This window comes from Bos grunniens, chromosome 12 (genome assembly GCF_055505025.1).
Source record: "Bos grunniens cultivar Pamir isolate PY7600 chromosome 12, Bosgru_T2T1.0, whole genome shotgun sequence".
Taxonomy (NCBI): Eukaryota; Metazoa; Chordata; class Mammalia; order Artiodactyla; family Bovidae; genus Bos; species Bos grunniens.
The window spans coordinates 1,948,622-1,974,765 of NC_141176.1; the positions used below are offsets into that span (position 1 = coordinate 1,948,622).

The 26,144-nt window shown below is 36.6% G+C and overlaps 1 protein-coding gene across 13 annotated transcripts in view; it reads right to left on the reverse strand.

Moving 5' to 3' along the window:
* The window catches only part of TDRD3 (tudor domain containing 3), a 217,514-nt gene that overhangs the window by 26,738 nt on the left and 164,632 nt on the right, over positions 1-26,144 (reverse strand). For all 13 annotated transcript variants that reach the window (XR_015137568.1, XR_015137569.1, XM_086328443.1 and 10 more), the window contains one exon: positions 16,811-16,936. Coding sequence is in view for 11 of the 13 variants with exons in the window: in XM_086328443.1 (XP_086184569.1) it covers positions 16,811-16,936 (126 nt within the window). In the remaining 2 variants the exon portion in view is untranslated. The remainder of the gene's footprint in view (positions 1-16,810; positions 16,937-26,144) is intronic.

The window sequence follows — 26,144 nt, forward strand, 5'->3', positions numbered from 1 at the left end:
AAAATCTCCAATATAAAAATTTTGTTTTACACTTAATATTTTAATAATGTATCAGAAACTAAGAGAGAGACAAAGAGTCAGAGTATCATTATTACATATTTCCAAAATGAAGAATGGCAACCAAGTACTGGCAGACCTCTGAGGTACTGCAGGTTTGGTTCCAGACCACTGCAATAAAGCAAATATCACAATAAAGGATCACATAACTTTTGCTTTCCCAGTGCAATTAAAACTTATATTTATACATATATTGTAATATGTCTTTAAACGTGCAATAGCATTATGTCGAAAAAAACCAAAGCACATGCCTTACTTTGTTGCTAAAATATGCTATCATCTGAGCCTTCAGTGAGCTGAAATCTTTTTGCAATAGCAACATCAAAGATCACCACAACAAATATAATAGTATTAGTAAAGTTTGAATTATTTTGAGAATTATCAAAATGTGACACAGAGCCACAAACTGAGCAGTGCTGGTGGGAAAGTGGCGCCAGGAGACTTGCTCACCCCTTCATGAGCCACCGTTTTGTCAAGGCAGGGGGGTTTGTGTAACTCAACGAAGCTATGAGCTATGCCATGAAGAGACACCCAAGACACACGGGATAGTGCACTGTTTGGACAAAAGATGGTCCACTGGAGGAGGGAATGGCAAACCACTCCAGGTACTAGCCATGAGAACCCCATGAACTGTATAAAAAGGCAAAAGATGTGACACCGGAAGATGAGCCCCCAGGTCAGAAGGTGTCCAATGTGCTACTGGGGAAGAGTGGAGGACAACTACTAACAGCTTCAAAAAGAACGAAGCGGCCAGGCCAAAGCAGAAATGACGCTCAGTTATGGATGTGTCTGCTGATGAAAGTAAAGTCTGATGCTGTAAAGAACAGTATTGCACACAGACCTGAAATATTAGGTCCGTGAATCAAGATAAATTGGATGTGGTCAAGCAGGAGACGGCAAGGGTGAACATCTGAGGAATCAATGAACTAAAATGGACTGGAATGGGTGAATTTAACTCAGATGACCATTATATCTACTACTGTGGGTAAGAATCCCTTAGAAGAAATGGAGTAGCCATCATAGTCAACAAGAGTCTGAAATGCAGTACTTGGGTGCAATCTTCAAAATGACAGAATGATTTTGGTTCATTTCCAAGGCAAACCATTCAACATCACAGTAATTCAAGTTTATGCCCCAGCCACTGATGCCGAAGAACCTGAAGATGATGAGTCCTATGAACAACTACAAGATCTTCTAGAACTAATACCAAAAAAAAAAGATATCCTTTTCATCACAGGGGGCTGGAATGCAAAAGTTGGAAGTCAAGAGATACCTGGAGTAACAGGCAAGTTTGGCCTTGAAGTACAAAATGAAGCAGGGCAAAGGCTAACAGAATTCTGACAAGAGACTGCACTGGTCATAGCAAACACCTTTTTCAACAACACAAGAGACAACTTTACAGATGAACATCACCAAATGGTCAAAAGTGAAATCAGACTGATTACATTCTTCATAGCTGAAGATGGAGAAGCTGTATACAGTCAGCAAAAACAAGATTTGGAGCTGACTGTGGCTCAGATCATCAGCTCCTCACAGCTAAATTCAGGGTTAGAACAAAGAAAGCGGCAAAAACTACTAGGCCAGTCAGGTTTGACTTAAATCAAATCCATTATGATTATACAGTGGAGGTGATGAATATATCCAAGGGATTAGATGTAGTAAACAAGAGTGCCTGAAGAACTATGGACAGAGGTTCATAATATTATACAGGGAAGAGAATAAAATTATCCCAAAGAAGAAGAAATATAAGAAGGGAAAGTGGTTGTCTGAGGAGGCTCTACAAATAGCAGAGAAAAGAAGAGAAGTGAAAAGCAAGGGAAAAAAGGAAAGGTACACCCAACTAAATGAAGAGTTCCAGAGAAGAGCAAGGAGAGACAAGAAGGCCTACTTCAATGAACAACAAAAAGAAATAGAGGGAAAAAATCAGAAAGGGTAAGACTAGAGATCTCATCAAGAAAATTAGAATTATCAAAGGTTTCATCCAAGGATGGGCAATACAAAGGACAGAAACCATAAAGACCTAATAGAAGCAAAAGATATCAAGAAGAGATAGAAAGAATGCATAGAAGAATTGTACAAGAAATAGTTTAATGACCTGGATAACCACTATGGTGTGGTTACTCACTTAGAGCCAGACATTCTGGAGTGTGAAGTCAAGCGGGCCTTAGAGGCCTCTGCTGCCTATGAAGCTAGTGGAGGTAATGGCATTCCAGCAGAGTCATTTAAGATCCTAAAGATGATTCTATTAAAGTGTTGCACTCAGTATGTCAGCAAATTGGAAAAGTCCGCAATGGCCTCAGGACTGGAAAAGGTCAATCTTCATCCCAATTCCCAAGAAGGGCAGTACTAAAGAATGTTCAAACCACCAGACAATTGCACTCATCTCCCTTACCAGTAAGGTTATGCTCAAAATCCTTCAAGCTAGGCTTTAGCATTATGTTGAGGAAAGGCAGAGGAATCAGAGACCAAATTGCCAACATTTGCTGGATCATAGAGAAAGCAAGGGAATCAAAGAAAAACATCTACCTCTGTTTCATTGACTACGCTAAAGCCTTTGACTGTGTGGATTATAGCAAACTGTGGAAAACTCTTGGATAGATGGGAATACCAGACCATCTTACCTGTCTCCTGAGAAACCTGTATGCAGATCAAGAAGCAAGAGATACAACCCTGTATGGAACGACTGGTTCAGGATTGAGAAAGGAGTACAACAAGGCTATTTATTGTCACCCTGTTTATTTAACTTATACGCCAAGCACATCATGGGAAATGCTGGGCTGGATAAGTTACAACTTGGAACCAAGATTACTGGGAGAAATATTGCATCATCCGCATATCTGAGGTTGCAGATGATACCACTCTAGTGGCAGAAAGTGAAGAGGAACTAAAGAATCTCTTGATGAAGGTGAAGGAGGAGAGTGAAAAAGCTGGCTTAAAACTTCAGTATTAAAAAAAACTAAGATCACAGCATCTGGTCCCGTCACTTCCTGGCAAACAGAAGGGGAAAAGGTAGAAGTAGTGACAGATTTCCTCTTCCAAGGTTCTAAAATCACTGTGGATGGTGACTGCAGCCATGAAATTAGAAAATGACTGCTTCTTGGCAAGAAAGCTATGACAAACCTAGACAATGTTAAAAAGCAAGACATCACTTTGCTAACAAAGGTCCATATAGTCAAGGCTATGGTCTTTCCAGTAGTCATGTATGGATGTGAGAGCTGGACAATAGAGAAGGCAGAGTGCTGAAGAACTGACGCTTTCAAACTGTGGTGTTGGAGAATACTCTTCAGAGTCCTGAGGAAAAGGTGATCAAACCAGTCAATCTTAAAAGGAAATCAACCCTGAATCCTCTTTGGAAGGACTGATGCTGAAGCTGAAGCTCCAATACTTCAGCTACCTGATGGGAACAGCTGACTCACTGGAAAAGACCCTGATGTTGGGAAAGATTGAAGGCAGAAGGAGAAGTGGGAGACACAGGATGAGATGGTTGGATGGCATCACTGATTTATTGGACATGAACTTGAACAAACTCCAGGAGATGGTGAGGGACAGGGAAGCCTGGCATGCTGAAGTCCCTGGGGTTACAAAGAGTCAGACACAACTTGCCAATAGAACAACAACAGACTTGCTTGAACAGGGTTGTCACAAACCTTCACTTTGTGGGAGAAAAAAAAATGTAGTATCTGCAAAGCATAATAAAGTGAAGTGCAATAAAAAGGTATGCCAGTATTGATTAAATAAACATTTCATAGAAGAAATGTATTTTTCTAAGCATTTGAAAGCACGTGGGAGAGAGAATTCTGAAGGTATTTAAGTGTTCCGGGAATAGTGTTATCAAGAGAGAATTTTGAAATGAATTGGGAAGTAGGCTTAAGGACAAACTGAATGAAGGTGGTAATTTGCATTAGTTTAGTTGTAGGAGTATTTCATGTATTAATTATAGACAGAAACAAGCTCAAAGATCATGGTAATTTATCATGGAAAACCATAATCATGTTGCTGTTTAACCTCAATGAAGGCAAAATTAGAAAGAATTTATGTTTTTATTTATCCTACTCTTTTAAACTTCCACTATTTTCAGATCCTTTTTGCAAATTTTAACGATTTTAGACTAAAATTCCCTACTCATGATCAACTTTATTTTATTTTGCTTGCTGTTACTTTTTCAAATAAAAAAAATGTACTACAAAATTATGGAAAGGTTATAAAACTGAAAAATAAGTATATACTCATATGCAGAGTCTGTACATAATTCTACTACATACACTATCACTACTTTGAGTGTATTTTCCAGTCCTTTAGGAAGATTCTAGTTTCTCCTATTATCATATCGCTGCAATGATCATCTCTCAGAAATGCACTTATTCCTTTTCTCTTTTCCTAGCAGAGATTAACAACTGTGAGACTATTAAAGAGCATAAACACTTTCAAGACGGGAAAAAATCAGAAAGATTACATCAATTTACACTGCCATCAGCAATGTGTAAGAGTACTCACGTCACTTCATCTTTGCCAGGATGAACACTATCATTTAAATTTTTCCCCATTAATTCACACATTTAACACTGTACTTAACTGTTTCAATCTGCATTTGAATTCATACCAGAATTCAATATTTTTAATTTTTAGTTATGAAAGATGACACTGCTACTTCAGCAAGAAACCATGTTAAGCATAAGTCAATGGTTCAAGGCTATAAAAATAAAATAAATACAATTTTTAAGACACTTTATTTAATCACAATAGGAGTAATGGTTATTGTGCTCCATGGTAATTAGGTATTAACGGCAAGCAGTTCACATAAGGGGCTATTATTACTATTATTGACACATAGCCAAATCAAGCATTATTAGATTATGAGGAAGGTTGGATCAGATTAGAAGCTCTCATGCCCTCTTAAAGATCCCTTGATCTGAAATCAGATGTCACACAAAAGGCAAATTCTCCTTCCTCTTAGCTCCAGGCAGCCTCTATCAACTGAGCACCCAGTAAAGATAACAGGTGTTATAAATTTAGTTTGGCTGAGGGAGGCTAGAGTTTACCGAAAATCAAAGTCGATGTGAACTCAAAGAGCTGACCAAAGAAATGGCCACTAAATCCCTTGTATCTTCCCTATGATTACTCTTCAAGTTAGGATCTAGGTGTTCAGTGACATTTCTGAAGATCTTTGAACAATTTCCATCTCCTTTCCCATAGAGAAAAAGAGGACAAGAGGCGCAATCATACTCTCATGTACTCAGTCAACCTTACTAACAGAGAAGTGATCTGGGTAATGTAATTTAAGGGACTTCCTTCTGCCAACACTGTCTCCAAACTGCCACACACTGGAGATTCTTTGACATTTCTAAGCACATAATTCTGAGATTAAAGAAGAAAGGTGAGAGTGGGAAGGGTGAAAAGGGGTAATATAACCCACACTCTACAGTGAAAATTAATTTAACCAGTCTGGTTTCATAGTCTTCGAATACTTTGAAGAATGCAGAGGATAGGAATGAGAGTTCCAATATGGAGAGGACATAGGGAAAAGCAAAAGGAGCTGTCATTTTTGGCTGCTTTAAAAATGCAGAGGCAAGGATACTAGACTACAGAAGAACTGGGAAGAAGGGGGCCAGGTTGTGATAATAAAATTTTCAGTTTCTATAGACCTATGGAGTTTACAAAGCACACGTCCAGTGATCATATTACCTAATCCTCACTATAACTGCACTAAAACTGAGACCCAGAGACAGGAAACAACTTACCCAAAGTCAGTCACAGGAAGTAAGAGGCAGAGCCGGGGCGTGACCCAGGTCTTCTGACTTCTGTGCATCTCCAGCTCCCCTGGAGCTGGAGCAGGGCAAAAAGGGAAGTGGGAGTGATCTGCCCGAGACCAGCCCTGCCCTCTCCCCTTCTTTCAAAGGCCATGCTGAGCCGACATATGACTCTCTCAGGGACCCCTTTGCATCAAATTCTTTCAGGATAAACCACACAGAATCTGAAAATGTTTCTCAACCCTGGGTCCAAGAATGGCAATCGGCAGTAAACAATGTCAGAAGTATTTTTGGGTGAAGTTTGCCATTTACGTGAAATTAATTAGAACTTCAGAGCATAGCAATTCTCATTTCAGAAAGCAAAACTTATTTTTATAATTGAGATTATTTAAAGTTGTCTTGTTCAAAATTTTTTTGTTTAGCAGTTTCAGTCAAACCTTTGAAACTATTATGAAAATTATTTTGAAAAATATTTGAGAACCAAGATACCAAATCTACATTTTACCTTCTCTGTGGTCACTTTTTTTCCTACCTTAAATATCTTTCCTCAGTTATTACTTTCATTAAATCAATTCTACTCATTAGAATTAATACAATATTCAGCCTTTTCATAGCCAATTTTATGTGTTTTCAATGAATCAATGGGAAAATGTACATATCTTCTTGAAATATAAATCTTACATTCATTTCTAAATTATATCTAAAATGATTTTATTGTAGCCTTTTATAAGAAATCTTCAATAACAAAATTAGAGTTCTCAGCCTCAAGTTTCTTATATTTCTCTTTAATTTTTCTTAGGGAATTATATATTTTAACTTCTCATCCGGACTGTTTACATTTAAGCTCAAAACACAGTCAGTGAAAATTTTTTCTTTGTTTTGCTTATTTCCTAAGAATACAAGCATATGATTTAAAGGGACTGGGTATGTGACCAATGTTTCATCATTTCTAGACCATTTTGTAATTAGCTCCACGACATCTCAGTCTCTAATAGGTTTTCTATTTATGAGAACAACTATCAGTAAGGCCAAGTTCTTAGTAAGCATTAATACTAATAAGGGCACATAAAAAGATCAGGGATATCTTTATTTGTGACCAGAGCTTTTAGAGCCTTTCTGAACTAATACTCACAAGTTCTTGATCTGTAATTCATTTGAGTACTGATGATCAAATTCAGGAAGTTTTTAATAAGATTTATATTACCTGATCACTTTATAAGAAAAAAATACATGAGAATACCCTTCTCCACGTTGTTTTAAGCCTATTAGTAAAGGAGCAATACAAATGTTGAAACAAAACAGAATTTTTCATCTTTTAGGAGTCTTCTTTGCCACTTAATGTCTACATGCTCAGTGGAATTAACTCACTTTGATACTTTCTTTTGAATTCAGCAGCCAATTGTCAGCTTAACAAAAACAGGGATTTCAGATTTTGCTTTAGCTTATTGGAGAATAACAAACAAACAAATTAAAATGCCTTACTGCTGGGACATACAAATATCATGCAGGTTATTAGGCAAAAATTATAGAAAAAGAAAACCCAGCAATATTATAAAAGCTACAATGTGAGTCTTCATAAATGATAACTTTAGAAAGTCTTTAACTTAGCACATGAAAGTTTCTAGAATTAGAATTAAGCTAAAATAAAATTAAAAGACCAGTGAGTTGTGTATAATGACATGTAAAAAAGGATCTCAATTTTATCATTAAGTAATAAAACACTACTACTAAAAGCATATGTGCTTAGATAAAATTTCAGAGATGTATTTTGTCTTCTATTCATAGTAAGGTTAAAGAGAAATTGCCTTTTATTCTATCTGTAATATAAACATATACTATTATGTTATTAAGAAGTCTGGAAAATCCAAAACAATGTTTCTTAAGATAAGTCTTCAATCTATTTTATATGGAAAATCTGAAAACTAGAAAGAAGAGCTATGATGTTTTTCAAAGTATCTCTTGGTAGACTTTATATAACAGATTTTATATAGGAAAAAAAGAGGAGGGCTCCATGACCAAATAAGTTTGTAAATCAATAGACCCTACATATGTTCGTCTAGTCAAGGCTATGGTTTTTCCAGTGGTCATGTATGGATGTGGGAGTTGGACTGTGAAGAAGGCTGAGCGCCAAACAATTGATGCTTTTGAACTGTGGTGTTGAAGAAGACTCTTTTGAGAGTCCCTTGGACTGCAAGGAGATCCAACCAGTCCATTCTGAAGGAGATCAGCCCTGGGATTTCTTTGGAAGGAATGATGCTAAAGCTGAAACTCCAGTACTTTGGCCACCTCATGCGAAGAGTTGACTCATTGGAAAAGACTCTGATGCTGGGAGGGATTGGGGGCAGGAAGAGAAGGGGACGACAGAGGATGAGATGGCTGGATGGCATCGCTGACTCGATGGACGTGAGTCTGGGTGAACTCCGGGAGTTGGTGATGGACAGGGAGGCCTGGAGTGCTGCAGTTCATGGGGTCGCAGAGTCGGACACGACTGAGCGACTCATCTGATCTGATCTGATCTGATGTCTCTCTCTTGGAAATTTAAAATACATATTAACCTGCTACTGGCTCAAAGACATTCTATAATTTAAAATGTACTTAATTTTTTGACCCAGCATTTTCCAAATTTATTTAACTAGGAAGCAGAACTAACCCTGAGCTAGATGGACTAGGCATGAAGATGTATGTACAAAAATACAATAACTTTTTAATCCTTATGATGATCTGAGCTGCTCAACTAGAACATTATCATTATGTTTAGTCCTAACAAACTACATTTTTTTTAAGACAAATTCTCAGTATTGCAGTACTTCCTGTCCCTTCTGAATGGGGCTCTTAGCCAATGATAGGCCACTACTAAGGAAGTTATTTCAAGCCAACATATAAAACTCTTGCCAGTAGTTTCCAAATTTAACGGAACTGGAAGCTGTAACAGAGAGCTTCTCACAAGGCAGATCAACTCCACTCCTTTCCTAGAAGTGTGATAGTGAAGCCTACTGCACATGATTCTAGAATAAATATTATAGGTCCAGTAAAGTTCAAGAAATTAGGATCAGTAGGAAGGGTAACCAACTACATCAAGAGATACCACCCACTAAAGGTAAAAAGAAAATAAAGTTTAAAAAACAAAGTAAAAAATACAATGATGTTTAAGAAATAGAATGAAAACACACAGAGATAACTAATAAATGAAATGAAAAAAAGCAAGAGTATAAGAGAACACAAATGACTATGTAAGGTTAAAAAAAGAAAATGGACAACTGATGACTCATTATGGTGTGCAATCAAACATGTATCCTAAGTCCCCTTTTAGCCCATCACCAATCAAGGATCATTGATTTTAGAACTGAAAAGATACACTGCAGGAGCTCCATTTGAAAGGGAATAAATTCTGTATTGCAATGAGCAACATATTTTTGTGCCTTTTAGGTACAGATGGAAGAATCAAAAACAGAACTGTGTGCAGTTTTTTTTTAATTCAATAACAATGCCTCTTCAGAATTATAAAAATCTTTAAAATATACTGACATTAGTGCCAAGTCAAGGCACATGCCCAGTATAAAAATAATATGTTTGGGAATAAGAAATAAAACAAAACAAAAATAGTCCTCAAATTCATTTATTTTACTATTTTATTATCAGTGTATTGGTAAATCTTCTGCATATATACGTTAAGGAATGGTAAAATTGAGTGCAGTTTGAAATCACAGTTTTAAAAGTCCTGATAAATAAAGTAAATGAAACAATTAACATTTACACGTGAAAGAGAACAAATCTTGGGGCAACCAAATCAAAAATGTCAAAGGAAAAGATAAGTCATCTGACAATCCTAGCCCCCTTAGGCTGTAGATTACTTTGAAGAAAAATCAAAATTACACATTATTTAGCATAAATCTAAAGCATCTTAAATTTACTTCTCCATTGACCAGTGCCATACGTCCATATTTTAAGTTGCTATTAATAAAGGGGAGACTTAGAAGATAAAAGATTAACGTATCTTCTGATACTATTCATGTATACAAAAAATTGCTGTAGATTTTTCAATTATGCTAACTTGATTCTTAATATTTAAATAATATAAGGTTTAAAGTGTTTTATGGATTATAATTAGGTTAGAAACAAAAAAGCACATCTTAGACAACTCCCTACCATGTTATTTTACTTTGTTATTTTTACCTTCAGTAAAAAGGAACATGAAATAATTACATGATGTACTTTCATTGCTTAATAAAGGAAAACTCAGATTACCCAGAAACTTTTTAAAGATGCTTTTATATAGCATCTTTAATCTTTTGAATAGATTATATTAAATTAAATTATCAGATAGCAAAATTCCAGTGGTACTTTAGTACTTGTTCTTCAAACAGCATACTATTTTCTGAGCAGTAATTAAAGTGGTGAAATAAAGTATCTCTTAAATAATGTAGCCCAATCAAAACTAGATTCTGAAGATTTTCATAATAATCTCTTACGTTTCATAATAATCTTAAATTCACAAACTGAATTTGGGATTCAGGACATAGACATCAATCTATATCTAAGTTGATATGTCATGTATATGATATATCAATGTATATGGCATGCATTTATGAATGGATCATCTCTCCCTCTATGCAGAAGCTTTCATATCTCCAGTAAAGTCCTTTTGTATGATCCACAATCTCCTGTGGGAACTGTGAAAAGCTGAATGGCAGATTAAGAAATAAATAAAGCATATCTAATACAACCAAATTTTATTAAAAGTGAGCTAAAAGACATCGCATGGAAACGCCCAAGTTCTATCACCTATAATCTGAAAATTATAGGTGATAATGTTCTTAAATGCGGCTAAGACAGCTAGACTCTTTTTTTTTTTTTAATATACTCTGTGTTTATATTGCAAAAGAGAAAGAGCACTGCTTACATGGAAATTTTTGAAAGGGAAGTATCCCAAAAATATGTATAGTGGAAGAAAATGTATTACAGTATTTCACTGACTTTACTCAAATTATGCAGAAATTTAAGTATGGTAAATTATACCCATTAATTTATTTAAGAATTTATTAGCAGAAATGAAAAACCTTCTGGACTATGATGAAATATGTGCCTGTACTTTTTACTAGATACTAACTGGCAGAATCTCACTGTTACATAATTCTAATTTCTCTTTGAAGTTAATGGTTTCTATAACAATTATCCCCTTTTTAATATTATGATCTTTTGATATCAAATACACACGAGATATAGCCTAACTTTATCCCTATATCTTTAAAATTTCTAACATGACCTTGTTATAATACATTTAAGATGCATTTTTAATTCATTAATTTGCATATCACAATTCTCTATCTCCTTCCTCATTAAATAGGTTAGGGATGGGGGGGTTATATGTTTCTCTTTAATATTTCTATTAGTGGTAGAATACTTTATGGCTTTTTATGAACATTATTTGAATTTGGAAAGGTAATTTTCAAATTTGCTTCCCAGGGTGACATTATAATATAAACTTTGCACAAAGTTACTTCAAAAGTAAAAGTTGAGATTAATAGTTCTTTTTGTAAAGTATGCTAAAATTTAAAAATATATATAATTATTTTAAAAAGAAATCCAAACCTACCTAAAAGGAAATTTACTTTTTAAATAGATAAAATCAATAAGAAATTTTAAACACATAAAATTCATTAAATCACACTTTCTAATTCCATAATTTATCTTCAAATAAGGAGAAATAAAATATAGACCTTACACATTATTAAAATTAAAACATCAATAAACAAGATTTTTCCCACTTATATCTTCTTTTAAAGCTTCAAGAGGTAAATGAAGACTCCCACAAGATATTTAAGTTTGTTTCACACAATTGGAAATATAACTTTCACTAACTTTGTGTAGTACACAGGACTTCTGTGTGTTCTGAGTACTAATATATACTCCTCACCCAGAACAATACCTAGCACCTAAACAGATATGCAGTAAGTATTTATTGAATAAAACTAATCTATACAATAAATTTTCTAGTTGGAAGAATAGCTGAACAAAGATCATTTCCTCATAGTAAAACACTATGAAATTTCAAAAAGTTTAGAAATCAGCATGTTCTAAAATATTTCTTGGGATATAAAAGTCTCAGTGGCATACAAGTCATAAATATTCTGGGAAAATCAGGACTTGACACTATCTTTCCATATTTAGATAAGTAACTCAGAAAGAACAACACTCCAGAAACACAAAAGATTTGTCTGAGCAGCAGCACCAGGGTATTTTAAAGAGTAATTCCAAGTGGCCTGTGGCATCTTTTTACTGTTTTCCTGATATTAGTTTTAGAGTTAAAAGTAGTAAATTTGGAAATGGCTGCAAGAAACATAAATAAGTTTCCTTTGCCCCTAATGTTTCACATACAGTGGTCAAGAAAATAAAACAGCCTTATGGTTTTCTCCCTATACAGTTTTACAAATGATATGAGATTGCATAATGATTCATTTACTTTGGTAAAATAAGGAAAATCCTGCAACATACAAAGAACATTAAATTAAAAATTATAGGCTTTATCCAGTTAAGAATTACTCAGCCATTAAAAAGAATTCATTTGAATCAGTTCTAATGAGGTGGATGAAACTGGAGCCTATTATACAGAGTGAAGTAAGCCAGAAGGAAAAACACCAATACAGTATACTAACGCATATATATGGAATTTAGAAAGATGATAACAATAACCCTGTGTACGAGACAGTAAAAGAGACAATGATGTATACAACAGTCTTATGGACTCTGTGGGAGAGGGAGAGGGAGAGGGTGGGAAGATTTGGGAGAATGGCATTGAAACATGTAAAATATCATGTATGAAACGAGATGCCAGTCCAGGTTCAATGCACGATACTGGATGCTTAGGGCTAGTGCACTGGGACGACCCAGAGGGATGGTATGGGGAGGGAGGAGGGAGGAGGGTTCAGGATGGGGAGCACATGTATACCTGTGATGGATTCATTTTGATATTTGGCAAAACTAATACAATTATGTAAAGTTTAAAAATAAAATTAAATTAAAAAAATAAGAAAAAAAAAAAAGAATGAGCTGTGAATCTCACATTATGTTGATAGTTTAATTGCGCTAGAAGAAAAAAATCAAGGATGACAGAACAAAAAGTTCAGTAGATCAGTTTGGAAGAAATAAAGTATTTAATCATAATCAGAATGTATACTTTCATCACCTAATATATCATCACTGTGTATGCTCTGAAAATATACAAATAGATGGGGAAACTAGAAATTTGTCTACAGGTAGATTTAAGGCAAATAGCTCAAACTTCATGAAGAAAAAAATTAACACTTAAACTATTAATTTGATTTTTGTCTTAATTTTCCACATAAGAGACTATTAGTCACTGAGTCTCTTAATATTTCATGTTTTTATTTAATAATTCATCCTTATACCTTTAAGACAATACAGACAACTGATTTCCATAAAGATTTTTGGTGTATATGCAGGCTTCTTGGTTGTATTATTTTTCCTGCAAACTATTAAAAAAATCTCAATGAATGCTCATTACTATATTTAGGAAGACAAGAGATTTTCCAAAATCTTACGGCAATAACAAACGTAAACCTTAAAACATATGAAATCACTTCACAATTAAAAACAGTAATGTACATATGTAGCGCAAGAGTTAAAAAAAATTAAAAACTACACAATCCACAGTGTGAGTAAATAACTCTGCTAAGGCTTCTATCAGCCTCACCTTTCCTTTGTAGCCCTTTAATGCTTCTAAAATGACATCAATTGGAGTTACCTTCTTATTGGTATAGTGAACATTTTACTTTGATTAACTTAGAACTTGTTATAATTCCAAAGTTACAAAAAAAAAAAGTGCTCACAGACCCCAATATTAGTCCTCTCAGAGGATAACACATCGATACACTAACTGTGTTAAATGTACTGACAATCACACTGACTGTTTTTCTTCAGAGGCTTTTTATGTATATGGACACATACTTTTTTTTTTTTAATGGAGATGACTGAAAATATGTTAATGTGTGTCTTCTATTCAAAAAGGAGCTGCATCTACAACTAAGTCAATTATTCACATAGATGAGGAAGAAAGGATGATCTTATTCTTAATAATACTGTTCATGATCCAAAAATATTTGTTATATTAATTTATGCAAAAGCATAAAACATCAACAATCACTTAATTATTTGTAATTAGGAAAAAAGAAATACCAGAATCGCCAAAATATTTTAATAATACTATCCTGCCTCTTCCTGCAAAATACTTCATGGATCTTATTGGGAACAATCCCTGGAGGAGGGCATGCCAACTCACTCCAGTATTCTTGCCTGGAGAATTCCATGGACAGAAGAGCCTGGCGGGCTGTTAGTCCATGGGGTTGCAAAGACTTCGACACGACTGAAGTGACTTAGCACAGCATGAAAGATTTTTAAGTTAACTGCAGAAAAAGTAAATAGGTTAAAAAAAAATAGGACAGTAAAGCCTAGATGAGGTACAGAGAACATGAAATACCGCTGTGGTTCAGAATCACTACATGGGCTATCACATGTGATGCATTTGTTGTTCAGCCAAGTTTACAGTGGCCTAAAATCAATAAAGCAATGGGGACTATTAAAGGGGGAAGAGGAAATGTCACTGACTTAGAAAGAAAAAGATCACTTGGCACCAAACACCTCTGAGTAGAAGAGCTACAATGAGGAATAAGAAAGGTGCTCAACAGCTATGTCTACTCTGGAACAGAAAAAGGAAGTAGAGAGGAAACAAAGTAAGGAAACTTAAAATTTTTTTAGGGAGAAAAGAATACAATTAATCTCTTTTTAAATCTCCTAAAAAAAACTAAATATAAAATTTTTATTTTGACTCTGTAGTGGCTAACATGGGAATAACATGATGAATAACAAACCTGGGCTCACCTTCTAGAAATACAGACTCAATAAATACTTTTACCATTGTAATTGCATTAAGATGTGAGCATTGACTTTAAAAAAAGGGAATAAAAATAGCCATCATGTGGGAATCAAAAGGGCAAAAGATATAGTTATAACAAGTTTCTCCAAGAAAAGATATAAATTAGACATTAATGGTATTTCAGTCTTTTAGGGAAAAAGCAGCTAAACTTTAGAGAATGAGAGTAAGAGAAAGGATCTCCTGCTTAATTATACAGATTAAGATATGAATGTTATATTGTAAAATATGAAACAATAAGCTACCTGGAAAATGATCAATTTTCTAGAATAAAAAGGTCAATAAAAATATCCACGGGCCCAATATGATTACTGCTACTAGATTTTTGTTGTAGCTTTATTTATCTTCTTTTTTAGGGGGGTGAAGTGGGCAATGACCCTGAGGTCATGACAGGAAAATCTAGAAGGATCAAAACTAAATCAAAAGAAGTTCATAAGAAAACAAATACGCTTCAATGATGAAGGCTACAGTCTAAATGATATAATTTTCTAGTATATCTTTATATTTTAGGGAAACAGCAACAAATCAGGTTTCTAGTAATAAGTAGAAATATCAATAACCTCAGATATGCAGATGACACCACCCTTATGGCAGAAAGTGAAGAGAAACTAAAGAGCCTCTTGATGAAAGTGAAAGAGGACAGTGAAAAAGTTGGCTTAAAGCTCAACATTCAGAAAACGAAGATCATGGCATCTGGTCCCATCACTTCATGGGAAATAGATGGGGAAACAGTGGAAACAGTGTCAGACTTTATTTTTTGGGGCTCCAAAATCACTGCAGATGGTGACTGCAGCCATGAAATTAAAAGATACTTACTCCTTGGTAGGAAAGTTATGACCAACCTAGACAGCATATTCAAAAGCAGAAACATTACTTTGCCAACAAAGGTCCATCTAGTCAAGGCTATAGTTTTTCCAGTGGTCATGTATGGATGTGAGAGTTGGACTGTGAAGAACGCTGAGCACCGAAGAATTGATGCTTTTGAACTGTGGTGTTGGAGAAGACTCTTGAGAGTCCCTTGGACTGCAAGGAGATCCAACCAGTGTATTCTAAAGGAGATCAGCCCTGGGTGTTCATTGGAAGGACTAATGCTGAAGCTGAAACTCCAATATTTTGGCCACCTCATGCGAAGAGGTGACTCAGTGGAAAAGACTCTGATGCTGGGAGGAATTGGGGGCAGGAGAAGGGGATGACAGAGGATGAGATGGCTAGATGGCATCACCGACTCGATGGATATGAGTCTGAGTGAACTCCAGGAGTTGGTGATAGACAGGGAGGCCTAGTGTGCTGCGATTCATGGGGTCTCAAAGAGTTGGACATGACTGAGCAACTGAACTGAACTGAACCCACAAATTAGAGAAAGAAATTTGTAAAAAAAACTCTATTAAACAAATTCTAATATGCTTTGTCCTCTTGTTTTTGCCTAAATATAGTTGAGACTCTATATAAAGTTACATAAATCTTGTATACAATGGACTCCAGGAGGTCAATACTGTCTAAATTATATCAACAAAACTGTCAGTTTTGACATAACATTTGGCAACAAAATTAAGTATTATTCAACAAAGATATTTAAATTTAATCTGCACATATACATATATATGTCTAGTAAATGCAGATGAATTCATATATAATTTAAAGTGTTTTTCTTAATTTTACATTTAACTAAAATAATAAAGATTATACATGTATCCAAAAGAGATTTAAATTTGACAATTGCTGGACATAATTTGGTCAAATTTAAATAGTAACAAACTGGGAAAGAATAAAATATGCCTAAAGACTCATAAAAACACATACACATTTTTGGCAAACATAAATAAGGGCACTTATTGCCAAACATAATATAACAAGGCATTATATAAGAGAAGCAATTGCAATGCACTCATTCTTACTGTAGTTTAAGGTAATTATTAATTAAAACCTTACTTTAGGAGTAGCCAGTTTTAAACAAAACATTTTTCCATTGGAAAATTTAGTATTACTATGACTAATCTTTCAGAGCTATGTATTTCCTTCAAAACAGCTTATGTCTTTGTACATAATTTTTATCACATACCCATGCCTCTGACTGAATGGGCCTGATGTTGCTTAGTAGCACCTCTTCATAGTTTCCATAATCAATGAATTTAACAACTGCTGTCATACCTGAAGAATGAAGAGCTTCAACTTCTGCTCGGTAAAACTGAGGAGACAAAAAGGAGTTTTAAACAGGACGATCAACATTGTCTAGATAAGGTGATGCATGATGGAAATATAAATACTCAAAATGTTACCATGTTAGTATTTTTTGAAAGCTCATTTTTAAATCAATTTTATTGCGATATCATTGTATTAGTTTTAAGTGGAAAACATAATAATCTGATATATGTATATATTGTGAAATGACCACCACAATAAGTCTAGTTAGTGTCCATCACCACACATGGTTATAGTTTTTCATTAGGATGAAAACTTTAAAGATATAAATTCTCTTAGCAACTTTGAAATATATAATATTTAAAAAAATAATTTTTAAGATAATGCATTTTTATTTTAATTGGAGGATAATTACATTACAATATTGTTATGGTTTTGCCATACATCAACATGAATCAGCCACAGGGGCACATGTGTCTCCCCATCTGAACCCCTCCTCCCACTTTCCTCCCCACCCCATCCCTTAAGTTGTCCCAGAGCACTGGCTTTGAGCCCTGCTTCATGCATCGAACTTGGACTGGTCATCTGTTTTACATATGGTAATACACATGCTTCAATGTCATTCTCTCAAATTATCCCACCCTCACCTTCTCCCACAGAGTCCAAAATTTACTTTTGGATAATCATAAATTGGCTAAGAAAAAGAGAGATTCTCTTATGCGTGTGAGTTCTGACATTCACTGAGCAGTAGTAAGATTTCAGAACTAAGAGGATCAGTAGAGAATATTCACATGCTAATGCGTGCAAAAAGAATTAGTGTTCTTCAACGTCTCCTTGTTAGCCACTCAATCCCTTTGACATTAGTAAAACAGTTCTTATGTACTAATTAGAGTATATAAGTATGAAGTAATTTATTTAAAAAACAGAAATATATGACCAAAAAAATCCTCAAAGGCTCATTGTCATTGCTATAGTCATACAGGCAGCTGTGGTGAAGCAGAGTTCCCAGGCAAGAAGTCAGCACACTACTTATATCCAGGATTTATAGGATTTAAGACACTGTAAGACCAAACACTTTTATTTCTTCAGTTTATCCAGTATTACTTGGCTCTGGGAACCAATGCACAAAGTCACCAGGAACTGAATTCACATAACAACTTCAATTTTTAATTTATCTGTTAAGGCAACTTGGAGTAGATCAACTGACTGGAGTATTCCCTTCACTATAGGTCAACCCATTTAGGACTCGAATTATAGGTCTGAATGTTGCTTAATGAACATGAAATAGCAACAAAAAATTCTTAAAATTCTTATTTACTCTCAAGGAAAGTTTTCTTCAAACAAGGGAGTTGGACGCTCTTTTAACAGTCTACTCTGACAGTGAATCAGTGTAACAGGACCCCATGAGACCTTCCGGGACAGACGCTCCTTCTCCCCCAGGTCCTCCATCTGCTGCTTGTCTACAGAAAAGCTTAACCAAGGAATAAATGTAATCAGAGAAGTGAAAAAACGTGGAAACAAAGGAAAACGGTCAAGCAACACAAAATAATAGTTTAGCCATTAAGCAAAGTTAAGGACCTTCAGTTTCTCCTCAAGAGCTACAGATACATAATCTCAGTCAAATCCTTTGACTGTTTTGCAGATACCAAAACACCCACTAGACAGAAGAAGTTAACCACATGATGACCAGATTGTAGTTACAACATAAGCTCTTCCATCTTTCACAATTTTAAGAACTGGCCTCGAGGAAATCCGAGCAATACTTGTACTTAAAACAACTATATGAAGCTGATCAGACCACTACACGACCAATTTCAAGATGATTTTTGGAGATGATGATGATTTTTGGAGCTGTTCTGCATGAAGCCCCCCTCCACCAACCCTTCCATCCACCTGTATCTCCCTAAATATCTCCTTTAAAAGCTCTTGCCCCTGAACGGCAAAAGGGAGCTGGTTAGGGGAGTTAGTTTTTGGGCCATGAGCCCATCTTCTTCCCGGAACAGCACAAGTTTCCTCAACAAAGCCATGTTCCCTTTTACCCAACACTTGGTTCTCAAAAATTGGCTTTCAAGCAGCAAGCAGCCAAGCCTGAGTTCAATAACCTTCATGGGTTCACTGGAATCAAAAAATGCTAAAGGCAACAAAAATTCTTATTCTTGATAACCTTCTAAATTAGCAGTTACTGTGAGTGTACCAGGAAAGAATCTGCTTTTACTAGTGTGCGTGTGTGCTTGCCAAGTTGCCTCAGTTGTGTCCGACTCTTTGTGACCCTATGGACTGCAGCCTGCCACATTCCTCTGTTCATGGGATTCTCCAGGCAAGAATAAGGGAGTGGATTGCCATACCCTCCTCCAGGGGATCTTCCTGACTTAGGGATCTAACCTGCATCCTTTATGCTTCTTGCATTGGCAGGCAGGTTCTTTACCACTAGCACCATCTGGGAAGCCCAACTAACTAGTATACACCATACTATAAAAGTTACTAAGTTAATCCATGGTATTTCTTTTCTAGATCTGGATGCAAGAAGATTAGAGAAACTACGCCAAAATTTTTCTTTATCTTAGAGATCTAGTTATATATCCACGTCTCTCCTTTCCTCCTTTATTTCTTAGCCTTACACTTCCATATTCTGTAAATTGCTGTATTTCTCGCATATTTCAACTGTAAGCTTTTTAGACAATTATGCCAGTTAGGTTCAACAATGACAAACAATCATAATATATAACCTAGGAAAACAACTTGACATCCTTTTAGGAACTTACTAAAGATAACCTGTGTAAAAAATGACTTCTACATAACATGGGAAGTAAAGGTGTAGTGATATGGCACTTGATATGGCTAGGAGTGCAGGAAAAGCTTCCTGGGGCAAATGACAATGGGTATAATCTTCAAGAATGAAGCGTATTTAGCCAAGCAGTAAAATTTACAGAAACAAAACATGAAGAAGAGTATGAAGTGAAGTTACGCAGTTGTATCCGACTCTTTCCAACCCCATGCACTGTAGCCCACCAGGCTCCTCAGTCCGTGGGATTTTCCAAGCATGAATACTGGAGTGGGTTGCCATTTCCTTCTCCAGGGGATCTTCCCGACCCGGGGATCAAAGCTGGGTCTCCCGCATTGTAGGCAGATGCTTTACCGTCTGAGTATAGGATACAACAAATAGTTTTAAATTAATTATGGCATGACGTAAGAAGGGTTGGCCAATAGGACAAGATAGTAAGGGTCAGCGGATAGAGGCTCTATTTTAACTAGGAAGAATGACAAGATCACAGTAATGGCAGTTCCAGTGACAAATTTAAGAGGAATAAGACTTAAGGCAAGGAGACCATTTTAAAGGTCTATCCCAGTTGATAGAGCTGAAACAGCTGAACTAGTCATGGCAGATGTACAGGGAGAAGGAGGATTGTTCCAAATGCTCAGTCTTTCTATGATAGTAAAGCTTGAAAGAAGGCAAGGTATCATGAGGAATGTTTTAAATGATACTAACTGATTGTTTCCAAACATCATTTGTAATGCAATTAAAATTATGGTTTCTTAATGACAGTTATAGATAATGCTTTTCTTAAGCCTTTACCCTAGTCTCTGGCTAGAAAATTGGAAAGTTGCCTGTTCTTGACAAGACACTGAAAAGTTATCGCTTAAATTAGGTGCTTTTATAAGATAACCAATGCCATCTCTTTCACAGAGTATTATTGATCTTACTTGCTTAATGGTGTATCTATACAGAGCCTAAAATCCTTCACTCTAAACTGAAAAACATCCACGTAAAATCAAAGTAGTCCCCTTAGGAGATCATTCAATTATTCCAACAATCCTCTAAAAGCTCAAAATATTTTGGGAAATATTAGGCACCACCTTTCAGATGCTATATGATATTATTTTGAGTATATTCAGTAGAGACAATATAACTTTAGTATTATTGATTTTCTGAGAAAATTACAGTTGAAAGTAAAGCTTTAATAACAATCTGATCAGGTATTTGAAGATACTTGGTTCATAGCACAGGCAAAACTATCTGATGTATCCCAAGCACCTAACACTTAGCAGCTACTCAATTATGGTTTGTTGAATACTCAATATTTGTTAAAGAACTTGTCTACATTTAAATATCTTAGGACTGTCATTATTCTCTGTTGCTTTGTTTCTGTTCATTCATATTCTCTCTATATTTTTAACATGCCTGATAATTGTTTTTAGGATGCCAGACATTGTATCAATAGGTGAAATACCATGAAGAGGTTCTAAAAAATATTACTTTTCCCTCAAGGAGGATTATATTTTAGGAAGCTGGCAGACAGAGTACAAGTAGATACCCTTGATCATGTGCAGGAATGATTTTAGGCTTTCTACTGGCTTGCTTGTATTTTGCACTTAGTACTAGGACACGATCCTGACAGGATTTCAGTGGAAAGCCTGAGTCTTCTTACCAAGCCTTTCAAACATTATTGGACTTGAACTCAAATTATTCACTTACTTCCTCTGTTTGTCAGGGTCACCAACTCCACATTGTTCAATGCAAAAAAAAAAAAAATTCTGCCACTTTCATCTTTACTGTTCACAGAAGCATCTTACAGAAGTGACAAAAAGACAAAGTCAAAGTCAAAGTTGCTCAGTCGTGTCCGACTCTGTGACCTCATGGACTATACATACACATGTTGTCCGTGGAATTCTCCAGGCCAGAATACTGGAGTGGGTAACATTTCCCTTCTCCAGGGGAACTTCCCAACCCAGGGACGAACCCAGGTCTCCTGAATTGCAGGTGGATTCTTTACCAGTTGAGCCACAAGGGAAGCCCAAGAATACTGGAGTGGGTAGCCTATCCCTTCTGCAGCACATCTTCCTGACCCAGGAATCCAACTGGGGTCTCCTGCATCGCAGGCGTATTCTTTACCAACTGAGCTATCAGGGAAGTCCCCTACAGAAGTGAACCCTCCAAGGTAGACAATGTTAGCTCTAAAAACCAACTCTAATTTTCAACTACTTTTTGGCTCTACCTTAATGGAGAAATGGCGAAGCATAAGTAATCCCCGCACTAGCCAAATCAAACAGTTCTTGTGTTTTGGAAAGTGAGTGGTCTCAGCTGCAAGAGTAAGAGTCTAGATAGTGATGAACACCTGCACTTGTTTTCCAAGTCTCCATAAGAACCAAGGAGTAGCCATGTAAAACAGTTCCAACCAATGAGATTATCTGTTGGTATTTCTGGAAAGGCTTTTACTTTTCTTGAAAAAAAGAAAAGACACGGTTAGTGCAGTCTCTTCCTCTCCTTTCACCCTTGAAAAAAAACTTGACAGCAGAGAAGCTGCTACTAGCCACATTCACACAAAAACCTTAAAAGACTATGCCATCTAGTTGTACCTGGACCCCTTCTTGCTGCTATCATTAGCTAACACCTAACACCCTGTTCGTTTCCAAGGCAAACCATTCAATATCACAGTAACCCAAGCCTATGTCCCAACCAGCAATGCTGAAGAACCTGAAGTTGAACGGTTCTATGAAGACCTACAAGACCTTTTAGAACTAACACCCAAAAAAGAAGTCCTTTTCATTACAGGGGACTGGAATGCAGAAGTAGGAAGTCAAGAAACACCTGGAGTAACAGGCAAATCTGGCCATGGCGTACAGAATGAAGCAGGGCAAAGGTTAATAGAGTTGTGCCAAGAGAACGCACTGGTCATAACAAACACTCTCTTCCAACAACACAAGAGAGGACTCTACACATGGACATCACCAGATGGTCAACACCGAAATCAGATTGATTATATTCTTTGCAGCCAAAGATGGAGAAGCTCTATACAGTCAGTAAAAACAAGACAGGGAGCTGACTATGGCCCAGATCATGAACTCCTTATTGCCAAATTCAGATTTAAATTGAAGAAAATGGGGAAAACCACTAGATCATTCAGGTATGACCTAGATCAAATCCCTTATGATTATACAGTGGAAGTGAGAACTAGATTTAAGGGCCTAGATCTGATAGACAGAGTGCCTAATGAACTATGGACTAAGATTTGTGACATTGTACAGGAGACAGGGATCAAGATCAGCCCCATGGAAAAGAAATGCAAAAAAGCAAACTGGCTGTCTGAGGAGGCCTTACAAATAGCTGTGAAAGAAAAGAAGTGAAAAGCAAAGGAGAAAAGGAAAGATATAAGCATCTGAATGCAGAGTTCCAAAGAATAGCAAGAAGAGATAAGAAAGCCTTCCTCAGTGATCACTGCAAAGAAATAGAGGAAAACAATAGAAAGGGAAAGACTAGAGATCTCCTCAAGAAAATTAGAGATACCAAGGGAACATTTCATGCAAAGATGGGCTCGATAAAGGACAGAAATGGTATGGACCTAACAGAAGCAGAAGATATTAAGAAGAGGTGGCAAGAATACACAGAAGAACTGTACAAAAAAGAGCTTCACGACCAAGATAATCACGATGGTGTAATCACTCACCTAGGGCCAGACATCCTGGAATGTGAAGTCAAGTGGGCCTTAGAAAGCATCACTACGAACAAAGCTAGTGGGGTGATGGAATTCCAGCTGAGCTATTTCAAATCCTGAAAGATGATGCTGTGAAAGTGCTACACTCAATATGCCAGCAAATTTGGAAAACTCAGCAGTGGCCACAGGACTGGAAAAGGTCAGTTTTCATTCCAATCCCAAAGAAAGGCAATGCCAAAGAATGCTCAAACTACTGCACAATTGCACTCATCTCACACGCTAGTAATGAGCAAAATTCTCCAAGCCAGGCTTCAGCACTACGTGAATTGTGAACTTCCAGATGTTCAAGCAGGTTTTAGAAAAGGCAGAAGAACCAGGGATCCAATTGCCAACATCCGCTGGATCATTGAAAAAGCAAGACAGTTCCAGAAAAACATCTATTTCTGCTTTATTGACTATGCCAGAGCCTTTGACTGTGTGGATCACAATAAACTGTGGAAAATTCTGAAAGAGATGGGAATACCAGACCACCTGACCTGCCTCTTGAGAAACCTATATGCAGGTCAGGAAGCAACAGTTAGAACTAGACATGGAAAAACAGACTGGTTCCAAATAGGAAAAGGAGTACGTCAAGTGACTGTATATTGTCACCCTGCTTATTTAACTTCTATGCAGAGTACATCATGAGAAACGCTGGGCTGGAAGAAGCACAAGCTGGAATCAAGATTGCCAGGATAAATATCAATAACCTCAGATACGCAGATGACACCACCCTTATGGCAGAAAGTGAAGAGGAACTAAAATGCCTCTTGATGAAAGTGAAAGAGGAGAGTGAAAAAGTTGGCTTAAAGCTCAACATTCAGAAAACTAAGATCATGGCATCCGGTCCCATCACTTCATGGGAAATAGATGGGGAAACAGTGTCAGAATTTATTTTGGGGGGCTCCAAAATCACTGCAGATGGTGACTGCAGCCATGAAATTAAAAGATGCTTACTCCTTGGAAGGAAAGTTATGACCAACCTAGATAGTATATTGAAAAGCAGAGATATTATTTTGCTAACAAAGGTCGGTCTAGTCAAGGCTATGGTTTTTCCAGTGGTCATGTATGGATGTGAGAGTTGGACTGTGAAGAAAGCTGAGTGCTGAAGAATTGATGCCTTTGAACTGTGGTGTTGGAGAAGACTCTTGAGAGTCCCTTGGACTGCAAGGAGATCCAACCAGTCCATCCTAAAGGAGATCAGTCCTGGGTATTCATTTGAAGGACTGATGCTGAAGCTGAAAGTCCAATACTTTGGCCACCTCATGCGAAGAGTTGACTCATTGGAAAAGACCTTGATGCTCGGAGGTACTGTGGGCAGGAGGAGAAGGGGACGACAGAGGAAGAGATGGCTGGATGGCATCACTGACTCAATGGACATGAGTTTGAGTGATGGACAGGGAGGACTTGCATAGTGATTCATGGGGTTGCAAAGAGTTGGACACGATTGAGCGACTGAACTGTTCTGAACTGAACACCCTGTTTATTCTTCATCATTCACTGAACACAATGGGGCCTGTTTCCTGATCCCAAGCCCTATAGCATATCTTAAAACATCCTACCACACCTCCTAGCCTTAATTTCATTCCTTGAAATCTTCAGGTAACATTATCTCCACTATTCCTTCCAGTCACACATATGGGCACAGCCATCTCAACTGAAACTACTCTATACATAAAATATTTGTTTCAAATATATTTTTTACTTGATCTTCACATTCACCTACGTCCTTCACAATAGTTTTCCTAGTATGACTACCTCTGGTTTTTATTACCTTGCTAATATCTCCAGCTGACTCACTGGATGAGTCCCTGATGCTGGGAAAGATTGAGGGCAGAAAGAGAAGAGGGCGTCAGAGAAAGAGATGGTTGGATAGCATCACCGAGGCAATGGACATGAAGTGGGGCAAACTTGGGAGACGGTGTGGGACAGGGGGCCTGGAGGGCTACAGTCCATGGGGTTACTAAGAGTGGGACATGACTGGGTGACTGAACAACAACAATATCTCCAGTGCCCTAACCACTCAACTTTTTTTCCAATGCCAGTGCTTCTTGGAAAATGAACTAATTAACAAAGTTAACAAATAATTATGAAATTCCTACACTGTGAGAGGAACAGGGCAATAAGAGAAAAACTAGAGAGATATGGTCCTGTCTTCAAGGGACTTAAAATCATGGCAGGGGAAAGAGTTATCAATATAGGAACCAAAACCAAAAATTCTTACAAACTGTGATAAGCTTTAGAAAGTGAACAAGGCACTGATTGAGAAAGACAGTAATATAGAAGGGAGGAGGATGCAGACAAAGAAAGCTTCCTCTAGGAAGTTTCTGAGCCAAGTCTTCAAGGACTAGAAGAGCAGTTAGTAGAGGAGCATGCTGGGCAGAAATGGAGACACGAACAAAGTCCCGCTTGTCTGAGGGTCCCTCCGGCCTCTTCCCTTCCTGTTCTCACTGTGTCGGTCTTCTTCCTTTTGTCAGGCCCTTTTATCTGATTCACTGTATTCCTTCTCAATCTCATCTTGTGTCTTTCCATTTCCATTTTTTCCCCCTCTTTTCCTTTTAGCCAGTATATAATGTAGAACACAAGGCTGTTTAAATTATTGGTTTAATAATTCTTAAATTATTTATTATTAGCTAAATAATTAACCTTTCTACTCATAATTTTTTTAAAGTAGGCTAATTATGTATATTACCTTTAAATTAATGACATCTGCAGAACTTAACTGTGTACCATTCAGCTGATTTGCCTCCTTGTGAATCAGTACAATTTTATTAGAAAGAAAAG